General features: G+C 33.8%; 1 protein-coding gene across 5 annotated transcripts in view; it reads right to left on the reverse strand.

The window, feature by feature from the left end:
• Nucleotides 1-12,841, reverse strand: part of PTPN4 (protein tyrosine phosphatase non-receptor type 4) — a 129,579-nt gene that overhangs the window by 64,277 nt on the left and 52,461 nt on the right. For all 5 annotated transcript variants that reach the window (XR_005553692.1, XM_039319348.1, XM_039319345.1 and 2 more), the window contains 3 exons: nt 6,840-6,947; nt 3,404-3,446; nt 3,216-3,294 (listed from right to left, as the gene is read on the reverse strand). Coding sequence is in view for 4 of the 5 variants with exons in the window: in XM_039319348.1 (XP_039175282.1) it covers nt 3,216-3,294; nt 3,404-3,446; nt 6,840-6,947 (230 nt within the window). In the remaining variant the exon portion in view is untranslated. The remainder of the gene's footprint in view (nt 1-3,215; nt 3,295-3,403; nt 3,447-6,839; nt 6,948-12,841) is intronic.

Raw genomic sequence — 12,841 nt, forward strand, 5'->3', positions numbered from 1 at the left:
GTTTAAGAAATTGAAAAAAAAACTTTTTTTGGGAATAAATAGCAAAAGGGTGATTAAAATTTTGATATTAGAAAGTGAGGGGTCCTTGATGCTCTCTGAGCTTGGTTATTTTCAGGCAGACATTTCACAACCCAAACTAGGTAACATCATCAGTGTTTGAGAAGAAACCCCACTCCTTATTAGCACTGATGATGTTATCTAGTTTGGGTAATGAAACTTCTGCCTGAAAATAACCAAGCTCAGAGAGCACCAAGGACCCCTCATTTCAATCCTGAGCTACAAATATTCTCTTTCATTGATATTAGAAAGTTATGAATGGATTAAGGGTACAGATAAATCTGAGATAAATTTGGAATTCCCAAGGAAAACTTAGTGGTTGGGGAAAAGGTTCAGCAAGTAGTCTCTGCTGATGCCTTCTTCCCCCCCTTTTCACCCCCCAGAGCCCTGGGGCTGGCTGATATCTGTGGGGAAATTTCCCTCCCCACCAATCCCCTTTTTAATTTTAGGTTTGAGATCAGGACTGATCCCCAGAAAATTTTGTGGTTAAATTCCTATAGGTGGCAATTTTTTTTTTTTTTTGGGAAGGGGAAGCCAATTATCAAGGGATAATCAATCAATGGATTTCTTGTCTAACCTGATAAGCTGAGAGCCACGCCAAAACGAGTCTTCTTCGAGCAGAGACCAAGTTAAGAATGGACTCCACAGGAAGTGGGGGCGTGTCAAGCTTTGGCTACTTGGTCTCAAGAGCAGGCAGACAGAGAAAACCCATCCGTGGATTATCCATCTCCTGTACTGGAGAATATAAAGATTCTTTTCCATTGAAAAAAATGTTTTTTGAAAAACATAGTAAGATAAAGAATTTAAAAATTGGACAGTAAAGAGACTCGAGGGAAGTTAAGATTTTAATTAAAGAAATGCACTCATGGTTCAATTTACAACTATAGAATGAATAAAAAAATTAACATTGGACATATTGAAGTATATTTTTGAGTAATAGATCCACAAATTAATTTTAATAGTGTCTGCCTCTAAAGACAGACTACGTCTAAAAGATATTATGGAAGATGAACAAGTTCTACCTGACAAGATTGAGACTGACTTGAAAGTGGATTTAAAAAAAGACAGGCATTAAGAATGACATGATAAAAAATGTTATATTGGTTAAACAAAAGAAACTGGGTGATGTCTTGACCTGGATAACTTTCTAATAATGGATTTACAAAAAAAGCTTGTTAAAGTTTTGGAAGAATTTTGTGAAAAAGACAAAGAAAAATTGAAAACAAATAAGGTTCTAGTTTCCTTATTTATAGGAACTGAAGATCAAGATTTTTAGAAGTAAAAGGAAGGAATATCAACTTGACTTATTTGATCAAAAATAAATTAGATATGTTTTCTCTGATAGGTCTTAGTGGACTTTTGCTGACATCAGTACTGAAATGTCGAGCTTTATGTATTTGTTTACAGACAAGAGATGGGATATAGGAAAAAGAGATCATTTGCTGTATTTTAACAGAAAGTGATAAGTTACTAAAATTCTTCATACTTGTTGTAATGAAGGTGTGAAGTCACATCTTTATAGATTTCCTTTATTATATTCTTTCTTTTTAATTTCTATTTTCCCCTTTTTTCTTTTTTCCTCTTTCTTTCCTGCACTTTCCAGTTTTTCTTTTTATTCTTTTATTTACTGAGTTTGCATTATTTACTGTTATATTTATAATCCTTAATAAAATTACTATTAAAAGGACATTACATTTGAAAGAGTATACATTCTATACATATCTGTTATTATATACTACTTGTTTGTCAGAAAAATGGTGCTGTCCTGGAAGGCTTTCAGGTATTAAGGGACAATAGGAGCAGATTAAATGAATGTAGCACAGCAGGTATGCAAATACACAATGAAATTAAATTCAGATGTCTGATTTTTTTCTTAAAATATACATTGTAAATAATTTCTGTGCTGGAACTCAACTAAGATTAAAGGTACTTTAGCAAAAACGAACTTCAGTAATAAATGCCTTCAAAAAAACGTTTCTTAAAAAAATGTTCATATAGATATCTTATTCTACATTAAACATGCAGCTGAATTTTTTAAAAAGTTACCAAATGTGTATATATTTAGAAAGCATGATATTATTCATGTAATAGTTTGCATCAATACACTGAAGACTTCATATAATTTGAATACGTGTTTATGAATAATTTGAATACGTGTTTATGAATAAACTGTTCAGAATATTTGCTATATACTTATATATTTACTCAAGGAATTATGTACTTTTCTACCTCCTAGTACTCAAGGAGATTCAGCATGTGGTTGGGCTCCCACTGCCCTCTCTTTATGTCAATGGGAACACTTAGCACACTTTCCTTCAATATACTCCCCACTCAGCACGAATGGGACAGCCTGATTTTTGTCAAGAAAAGAGGATCTGTAAATACTCAGGAACCAAGGCATGAAGGTTTTAAATGTAAAAACTAGCACTTTATCCAAAGCAGCAGTTGTAGCCTTAGTAGTACATTGATAAACGTGCTATTTCTGTTCAACAGATAGGCTATTATATTTTGGACCACCTGTAGCTTCTGAACAATCATGTAAGGTAGGGCCTACGTGGAATGTATTGCTTTAGTTCAACTGAGAGTGAAGAATGCTTGACTGACTGTTGAAAATGCCTCCATATCCCCAAAGTGAAAACTTGGAAAGGCCCCCGTGTCCATAGTTTAACCTGCTCTTGCAGCAGAAGGCTGAATTCAGAGAAACTCCAAATCACACACTAGCTCCTTTAGGGTCAATGGAACTCTATTTAGAATGAACAACTTTCTTCCAGAGATTTGATTTTACCTTTTACTCATCTAGGCTCCAACAATCTCCAGATGCTGAGTGAGAACTTTGATAACACCCAGATTTAACTCGAGATGAATATATAAAATTCATTTTCATCATTACACTGATAATAACTCCCTCTTAACTGACACACAACCTACCCAAGAGTTTCATGTAGATACTAAATAGCATGGGGAAGAGAATTATGGATTTCACATTGAACCATGTTAGAACAACCATGGATGCAGCCTTACTTGCCCCATGGCTGAAGCTCTACTATCTTACATAATGCCTTCTATAAAATCAAATGTATGTAAATTTAACACCAACAGCATTATATTTTACATAATAAAACAAAAGAGTAACTTATTAAAATTAAAAAGACAGATACCGTGTGTATTCTTCTTGAAGTTTACTAGGATCGCTTACAAAAAATTTGACTCTGAAGTTCAAATTGTGGGGTGATCCTCCTAAAACGAACCAACACATTGGATTAGAATTTGATATTTTAGCTTACTTCAGGTTTTACCTAAATTTAATTATAATTTTTATTCAAAGTAGATAAAATATTTTGCTCACTTTTCAACTGTTTCCTAATTGGCTTGTTTGGATCCAGCCACCTCTGAGGGAGAGAAAATATTGGCTTATTATATTTTTTCCAAAACAAAATACGTTTCAAAACAAGGAAATGTTAAAGACTTTGTTTTTGTTTTTGCAGTGATACTGAAATGAGCACAGAGTTCATAAAATACATGGCATATTCATCTGGACAGCCAGATACAGGTAAACACTTCGACCTGCTCTGGAAACCCTGAATCAACACTCACAGATTATATTATATGCAGCCCATTTGGCTAGCAATGCAGGATAAACATAACATAACAATATCTCAAAGTTATTATGCTATAGCTTTGGGGGATGGTATGCTAAAAATTTAAATGTCCCCTAATCTATACATCAAAATGTTTTAAATCTAAAATTAGTCTGTAAAACAACAGCTTGAATCAATGTCAGGCAAGCATATGGAAAAATCCATAAAACAAGATTATTTCAGTTTCTTTCTAAATATATCAATTTAATAAAGAATCCCATTTAACCCCGAAAGAAATGATTTTCCCATTTAATCCCAAAGGAAATTATTGTCCCTACCAGTTTTAACTTCTGGATTAAGAAAGTATATTTTAATATTGAAAATATTAAATATTTTTATTTAATGTAGTCATCTGGAAACACCTGTAATGAACACGTCATATTGGCTTTCTTCTCTACTCCCCATCCCCCAATTTGACAAGAAACCAATTTGGGATAAATTGAATTTAGATGTGTACCTTGGTGATTAGAAAGAACAAAAGGCCACATGTATCCTGTTTAAAATAGTTCTATTTTCTTTAGGAAATTACTCTTGCCTAATTTTGCTTCTCTCAGTACTATGAGCCAGTGGGTGTTACTAATTTGTGTGTGCAATATTTTGAGTGCTTTTCTAGTCAAATAATTTCTAGAACTCATTCTCTGCAGACTCAATCATCATAGATGGAGCTGACATTCATGAAATGTACAATCACTATGATTTGATTTTTATAAAAATCAACAAACTAAATTGCCATCTTTTGGTAAGTAACTTTATGGTACAGAGAGGGGGGGGAAAGGGAGATGGGGGGGGGGAGAGAGAGAGAGAGAGCAAAAAGATACTATTTAACCATAGGATTCTTGGGGGAATTTGAAAAATTACAAATATTACATTAATAAAAATGAGCGAACATGATGGAGAAAGTTAAAGGAGAAAAGTTATTTAGGTTAAAAGAAATTGTAATGAAAATACAGTAGTGCATATCAATATATAAGATGAATATTAAGAATACCAAGAATAATTAGTGGAGAATTTTTTGTTTTAAAATCAAGCTGGTTAGCTTTGTTAAAACTGTTTGGTAATGCAGCAAACCCTTGATTTAACGAATTTAAGTTTAATAAACTTTGGAGGAAACACATAATCTTTCTAGATACTTTTTGTGCACTCGTAAACTCTCATTTTGCATAAAACAGATTATAAAATTCCATTCAGATATAATAGATAATTAGCTAAATTGAATATATTGTACTAAGTCTAGTCACACTATTTAACAAACTCTACACTAGATTTTGATGTTGTTATGCAAATACTTTTTGGGGTGGGATTTTTTTGTTACAAATTACTCTGTGTTTCCTTCCTAATGGTAAATTAAATCAAGCAAGAAAACTGGCAAGACTGAGACAAGAGCAAAATTTAATTATATATATATGGAAAGGGAAAGGAAGGGTCCACTTTGAGAGTAACAAATTATAATTAACCTTGCTACTTTTCTTACATATCCCAGCTAATGCATTTGCCAAAGCTCTTTCATAGTCTACGACGTATTATTCATATAATCTCTCTCATAAGATTACAACATTCTTACCTAAGTGTTCCATTATTTTAAACAGCTGGAGTAAGAGCACACCTCTGGAAGTGCCCATTATGATCTCCATATAACAGCAATATATGAACCATCTATAAGAATTATCTTAGGCTACAAAACTAGCCAACTAAGTTAATTAATGAGATGTTTATTTTAATAAACTCAAAAAGAATAAATAGATATTCCTGATGAACTATAGTAATTAAGAGCACACTATAGTTCTGATTTCAGAATAAATGGTGGTGTCCTAACTGTTCTCAGGGCACTAGGACACTTAGTTTGAGAACTGCTGTGGGTGCCATGAAAACAATGAATGAGACATTAAGGACTGAGTTTGAGGATACCTGGTACAATATAAGTTACAAACAGTGATTTGTGAAACTACTTAAAATTATAAACATAATTACCTTGATTTTCTATTCATTTTTTGCTTATTAAGATTATACTCTTCTTTCAGTTTATTTGAGCACTTTGGCTATGACTTTATCATGATTTAGAAACTGCTTTCATGGTTATTTGCATTTTGGACTAATTTCTATTATCGCAAATATTCATCTACTATTGATAGCATGGTATTAGTCTATCATTATGCATTTATTCCAGAATTTAGTTATAGGTTCTGATTAGACCATTATTAATAGATATCTATTCATTGCCATATTTCTTAGTCTATTCTAGGACAAAATTAAAACCAATGATACATGATTTTAGCGCAGGGAAAAAGTCTGAATGAACTGAGGATTGCATATTGTTTTTCTGTTGCAGTCTCCCATATGTACCCACAAAGGGATTTTATATATAATAAACCCTTCTCTATCCTGGAGTATTAACAAACTATCAGAGCCAAACTGGTTAGATAGATTAAACATGTGAAAAAAATATCAGGAGACATGTTTTCCATAGTCTCTAAAAGAAGCTGTTGAAATATCAATGTTTGGATTCTACAAATTTTGATAATTAGTGACCAGTCTCCAATATTTTTTAAGATGCCTAGAATAAACAGTAGCAGCAAAACACTAGGTATTCTTTGATAGAGCTAATTGAGATTCTTTTAATATCAATTCACATCTGCCTTAAGATCTGAAATATTTCTGATAACGGTATAGACTATGTCAAGAATTGGACAAGATAAGAATCTTCTTGATTTTCATTTGCCTCTCAGGGGCATCTGTTGCAATTTAAAAGGGCCAGAGAATTTAGGAATTTACAGTGAGAATAAACTGAAGATATTTATTTTGTACCAGAAAACAAATGTCTAGATATATTTTATTTTAAGGTGGAAAATAAGTGTAACATGAACAACACATTGCTCATAATAATTTTTCTACACTATAAGCAGGGCTTTTTTTTTTGTCATAGAACGCCCAGAACGGAGTTCCGGCACCTTTTTGGGATGGAACCTTGTAGGGTAGACAAGGCGGGTTGGGTTGTATGACGTGTGAATTCCGGCACCTTTTTTTTTTTTTTTTTACAAAAAAGCACTGACTATAAGCAACCTCAGAATAATTATATATGTTATGATCAATAAAATAAAATCTCAAATGCCAAGAGAAGAGAAAATGGAAAGATATAGTATGGATTACCGGGTTATCAGTAGAATCATCAGCCACTTGTAAACCAAAATAGTCTCTCTCAGTCAGATCAAGATGTTTGAAAACTATATCCAACAGAACTTGCCCCTGATCATGTTTCTGTAGAAAGAAAAACAAAACAAAAAATAGATGACAGATAAAACTAAAGTTTCAACCCAAACTTAACATTCTGCCAGTAATAATTTCCATTAGCCCTAAATAATACAGAAATTTAGGAAGAGATCTCTTTCATTTAGCAAATCAAACCAACCATATACCTAAACAGAATACACAAATTTAAACATGCTCATTATCTTTCAACTCTTTTGCTCGTATATTTTTCATAACAGAATTTCAAGAAAAATTCAAGAAAAATTCTTTTGTATACATTTTCGTTTATATATTAAAAAACTAAAGGGGCAAAGATACAAAGTGCATCCTTTAAAAAAAAAAGATTAAATTCTTATCATCCCAGTCAATGAATTTGAACAGAGGAATTTTATTGCATTTTTCATTAACTCTGAGATTATAGTATATTTTCCTGGTTTATTGAAACAGGTGTTAAACAATTAATAAGAAGTTAATACTGGTTGAACTACAGATATCAATGTTTTAAATAAAGCTTCTCTTGAAAAGAATAATTAAATAAAGTTGCACATGTTGAAATGGTTGTATGTCAATATGCATTTGAGTTAAATCACCTCTACTTCCACTAAATTTCATTGTAGACTTAGTACTTGTAGAACATTTTCAATAGTCTGCCCTACCCATGAGAATATAAACTTGTCTCTTCCTCTTATATCTGACAGGTATGCTGTTTAACCACACCTTTATTTCCTCTGTTCCTTTTAGACCTTCTTTCATACTCTGACCTGCTGGCCAATTTATACATAATTTCCTTTCTGTGCATGTCAAAATTAAATATCCACTACTTCAGTGTCTCTTAAAGTGTTTTGATCCAATTATCCCATTTCTCAGTCTCAAGTGATGTTATTACTACCACAAAAAAAGCAGACTGTTGTTTTACAAAGCGTCTCAGCAGCAGCAATCCCAAACAGGATCATCGACTCACAAACAAGCTATTACATAGTGCTCCATTACCCCCAAATATGTCCAAATTACCCTCCCGGGAGTAATTACCCCAGTTTAAGAACACTGCACTAAATGATGAAACTTTTCGTATGAAAGTACAAGTACACAGTGTTTTCCCTACCCACATTTTTAGTTCTGTGCAATATTTCTATATGACTTGGGGGGGGGAAATACCTTTCCTTTTATGAGACTAAATCACAGGACTTGCTTATGATCAGCAGCAAAGACTAAGTACGTAAGCAATGATAGAAATAGGTAAAATTACTACTTGTTATAACTGGCATATTTATTACATTTAAATTTAATTGCAAAACACACTGGGAATACACTGGAAAATAATAGTAACAAAATTGGAATGTCAGTCTTTGATTTAGAAAAACTGACAGTTTTGCACTATGTTAATGTTGAATCTTGTAATATTTTATTTTATAGTGAATTAAAGTAATAAATATTAGTAACATTAGTTTTCCACTGAAGAATATAAGATTGGGAGTAAATATTATGGTGTGTTATAATCTGCTTTTTGGGGAAACAAAGTGATACCTATTTTAAGTGTACAAAAACATTAAAATAAAAAAAATGTATTATTATGTATATTCTTATTTTAACTTCATTTTATTTGGGAGGGACACTGAGATATTTAATTCAGCAAAGTTCCATTTTCAAGTACACTAGGAGAATTCTGTCAACTTTTGGAAAAAAAATGGCTATATCACTATATGTGCTGCAAAGGTTATAAAAAGGCCAGAGAGAGATCGCGTGAAAGCCCGCGGGGACGGCGAATATCAGCTGTTCTGCGGCTTGAAACCTCTTTCCTCGGGAGAAGAAGAGGTGAGCTTTTTGCACGGGTAGGGGTAGAGCTCCCCTGCACCTCCTTAATTATTTGGAGGTTATAGGATGAGAGCTCCCCCCCGAGCCTGAGGCGTTTCTCCGCATTCCAGGACGCCTTTGTCCTGTTTTTCAGGAACAAAGCAAGACGCCGCTTCCACATCTGCATTTTAAAGAGACTTGTGAGTTAATTAAAAGCAGATGGAGCTGACCAGGAGAGATAAGAATTGTTAATGTTTGGGACTTTAACTCAAAAAAGAGTTAAAAAATTCTTCTCCACCTTTTGATTCCACTAAAACAAAGAGTGGAAAAATGGCGCTGGAGTGGTGTTGTTTTTTTTTTTTTGATTGAAAAGACAGAGTTAACAAAGACTTATATTTGGCAACAAAGTTTAAACATGTATCAGATTTTGGTTACTTAAAAAGCAAGAATCTTTCTTTTTTTTCCCTTTTTCTTTTTGGAATTAGTCCCCCTTTTTTTTTTTGGAAATTGCTGATTTTATAAGAAGTGGTTTTAAATAGACAGAAAATGGCTTCAAAGCGTCTTGGAATCCCTGTGGTTCCTAAAGCTTCAATCTCCTCTCCTGTAACTCAGACTACTAAGCCTATATCACCCCCACCATCTCCTCCACCACCAGCATTTACACTTAAAGATATACAGGACGCTTTGAAAAAAAACAGCACAAGATATTAAAAATGAAGTGGCAGAGCTTTTTGAGAATAAGAACAGGGAGATGAGGGAAGACATTGTTCTTGCATTTCAAGGGCTTGCCGCCCATATCGAACGTATAGATGGAAGGGTGGACGAAGTTGTGGAAAATACTGCGAAATTAGAATACAGGCTTGGTAAAGTTGAAGATAAGATTGATTCAACACAGGATGAAGTTATCATGTCACAATATAGACACATGGAATTTGCTTTGCGAATAAGAGGATTGAAGGAGAATCCACGAGAGGATTTGAGAGAGGAGGTGGCAAGAGAAATTGCTCCTATTTTGGGATGTGAAGCTGAGGAAATATTGAGAGAGATTGATAGCATATTTAGAGTCAATTCATGGATTGCGAGGCAGAGAAATTTACCTAGAGATGTGGTCATTTATTTTTCTAGGAGATCCCTTCGTAATGAAATTATATAGGCTTTTTATAAGCAGAGATTTCAAATTGCAGCTCAAAAATCCTTAGAAAAAGAAAGGATTTTGCTTTTCTGGCTGAGGGGCTTAAAACTCGACAGATTCAGTTCAGATGGGAGATACCTGTTGGAAAGCAGGTTCGCCACCATCTCCACGATCTAAGAGAACAGAAGAAAGATTGGAAGAACAATCTGAAGCTGCAATGTTATTGGTTGCAGGAGATTTACAGTCTGGACCTATGGAACAGTGTTTGGAGGTAAAAGGTGATTCAAAGGAACAGAGGATGACTCGTGCAGCGCATAGACGTAAAGAAAAGGAACAGCAGAAGGCTGATGTTGGATCCATAATACAAGGTTCGACTATTACAGAGCCCATGGGAGGAACAAGACCAAAGAGATCATCAACAGCAGATCTTCAAGCTCTGTTCCAGAGGCTTCAAGCCATTAAGGATGGCAAAGTTTCTGACATGGAATGTTAATGGCTTGAATTCATCACAGAAAAGAAAGTATTTCATTATTTGAAACATCATAAGAATGACGTTGTTTGCTTGCAGGAGACTCATATTGCTTTAAAGGATCAAAAGTATTTGATTAATTCTCAGTTGTGACCACATTTTACAGCTTCTGCTCCAGAAAAAAAAGGGGGTGTAGTTATTTATGTAAGAAAAGACTTATCGGGTAAATTAATTGATTCTGATACACAAGGAAGATATGTTATTATTGAATTAGTATTACAAGGAAAGAAATTTTTATTATTGGATTATACGCCCCCAATCAACAACAAAAACAATTCTATAAGTTGTTACATCAGAAGCTAACTCAATTGGATTATAAATCTGTTATTATGATGGGTGATTGGAATGGTGTTTTAGATTCAAGTAAGGATAAGAAGGGTTTTTTTTAAATCTCCTAATCACGCTAAATTACCTAAAGCTTTTTTTGATTTGAAGGATGATTTGGAACTTAGAGACATTTGGCGGGAACAAAACATTGAAGAAAGAGACTTTACTTTTTTCTCGGACAGGCATCAATCGTATTCTAGAATTGACTTTTTTTTAATCACTACTGATCTTTTTTCTAGGGTTAAGAATGCCAAGATTTTCCCTAGAATATTGTCAGACCATAGTCCTGTATGGCTGGAGTTATCTGTTGAAGATGGGAATAGAAGGACTTGGAGATTGAATGAAAATTTATTTAGATATGAGGGGAATTCACAGAAATATAGAGAATATTTGAAGGAATTTTTCCTTTTGAATATGTATAAGGGTATCTCGGTGTCAATGGTGTAGGATGCTAGTAAAGCTTACATGAGAGGGGTTCTGATTCATATGAATAATGCGCACAGGCATAAACAGATGCAAAAATGTAAAGAGTTGGAAGAAGAGATTAAACTGAAAGAGAAGGCTCTTATTTTAAATCCATTGGACAATAGTTTAAAGGTTTCTATAACTATGCTTAGGGAGCAATTTAATATGTTAATGGCTGATCAGATTGCAACTAACTTGTGGTATATGAAACATAACACGTTCTGTAATGCAAATAAGCCTGGTAGGTGGTTGGCTTATCAATTACGGAAGAAACAGAAGTTAAGGGTTATAGAGAAAATAGATTATAAAGGTAAAGAGGTATATCAACAAAATTTGATTAAAAGGAGTTTTTTAGATTTTTATTCAAAGTTATATGCTAGTGAAAGCATACAAGTTTCAGATATAGAAAAGTATCTACAGGCAGCACATTTTCCCAGACTTTCAAACGATCAACGAGATGAGATGAATTGTTTAGTTACTTCGGAGGAAATCATTTGGGCAATTAAACAATTAAAGGTTAGTAAGGCTCCTGGTACAGATGGATTAACAGCAATCTATTATAAAATGTTATCTGAAGAAATGATAGAACCATTAAAGGAACTTTTTAATAGTATTTTGTTGGGTGCAGAAATACCTCCATCTTGGAGAAGGGCTTTTATATTGTTGATCCCAAAGGAGGATCAAGATCTTAACCAGCCTAAGAATTATAGACCTATATCTCTTTTGAACACAGATTATAAGATTTTTTCGAAAATATTGGCAAATAGATTAATGCATGTTTTGAAGCAATTGATCCATAGTGATCAATCTGGATTTATAACTGGGAGATATATGAAATATAATGTAAGACAAATTGTTAATTTAATTGAGTACTTGGACAAGAATAATCAAATTCCTGCAGTTTTGATATTTTTGGATGCTGAAAAAGCTTTTGATCAGTTAAATTGGCAATTTTTATTGAGAGTTGTAGAGAAAATGAATTTTGGGGAAATTTTTATATGCTCTTAAGGCTATATATCAGTGGTTCTCAACCTGTGGGTCGGGACCCCATTTGGGGTCGAACGACCATTTCACGGGGGTTGCCAAATAACGCAGTCCACCATTTCTTTCCCCCTTTTCCTTAGCTATGCTACTCCCTTTTATTCTATTGGCTTTTGAAAGCCAATAGAATAGACTCTCTTGAATAGTCTAATTCTATTGGCTTTCCAAAGCCAATAGGAATTGTCCAGGCTGTCTCTGCCCTGCTGAGCCCGCCAAAAGTCCCAGTCTGCAAATGGTGCTGCACCAGTTGAGTAGTCCTCGACTTACGACCGGTTGAGTAGTCCTCGACTTACGACTGGTTGGGGGTCACGGCATTAAAAAGGTTGAGAACCACTGCTATATATCAACAACAATCGGCACAAATTATAATTAATGGGAGATTAACAGAAGCATTTAAAATTGAAAAGGGTACAAGACAGGGATGTCCATTATTCCCATTGTTATTCATTTTAACAATGGAGATTTTATTAATTAAAATTCGTGAATCAACTACAATAAAGGGAATAAAAATAAAACAGAATGATTATAGGTTGAGAGCTTTTGCGGATGATTTGATTGTGACTTTATCTCAACCGACAGATTCGGTAAGGGATTTGGTGGAAATCATAACCCAGTATG

This window comes from Crotalus tigris, unplaced genomic scaffold (genome assembly GCF_016545835.1).
Source record: "Crotalus tigris isolate CLP2741 ecotype Arizona unplaced genomic scaffold, ASM1654583v1 scf7180000023579.1091882, whole genome shotgun sequence".
NCBI classification, from domain to species: Eukaryota; Metazoa; Chordata; class Lepidosauria; order Squamata; family Viperidae; genus Crotalus; species Crotalus tigris.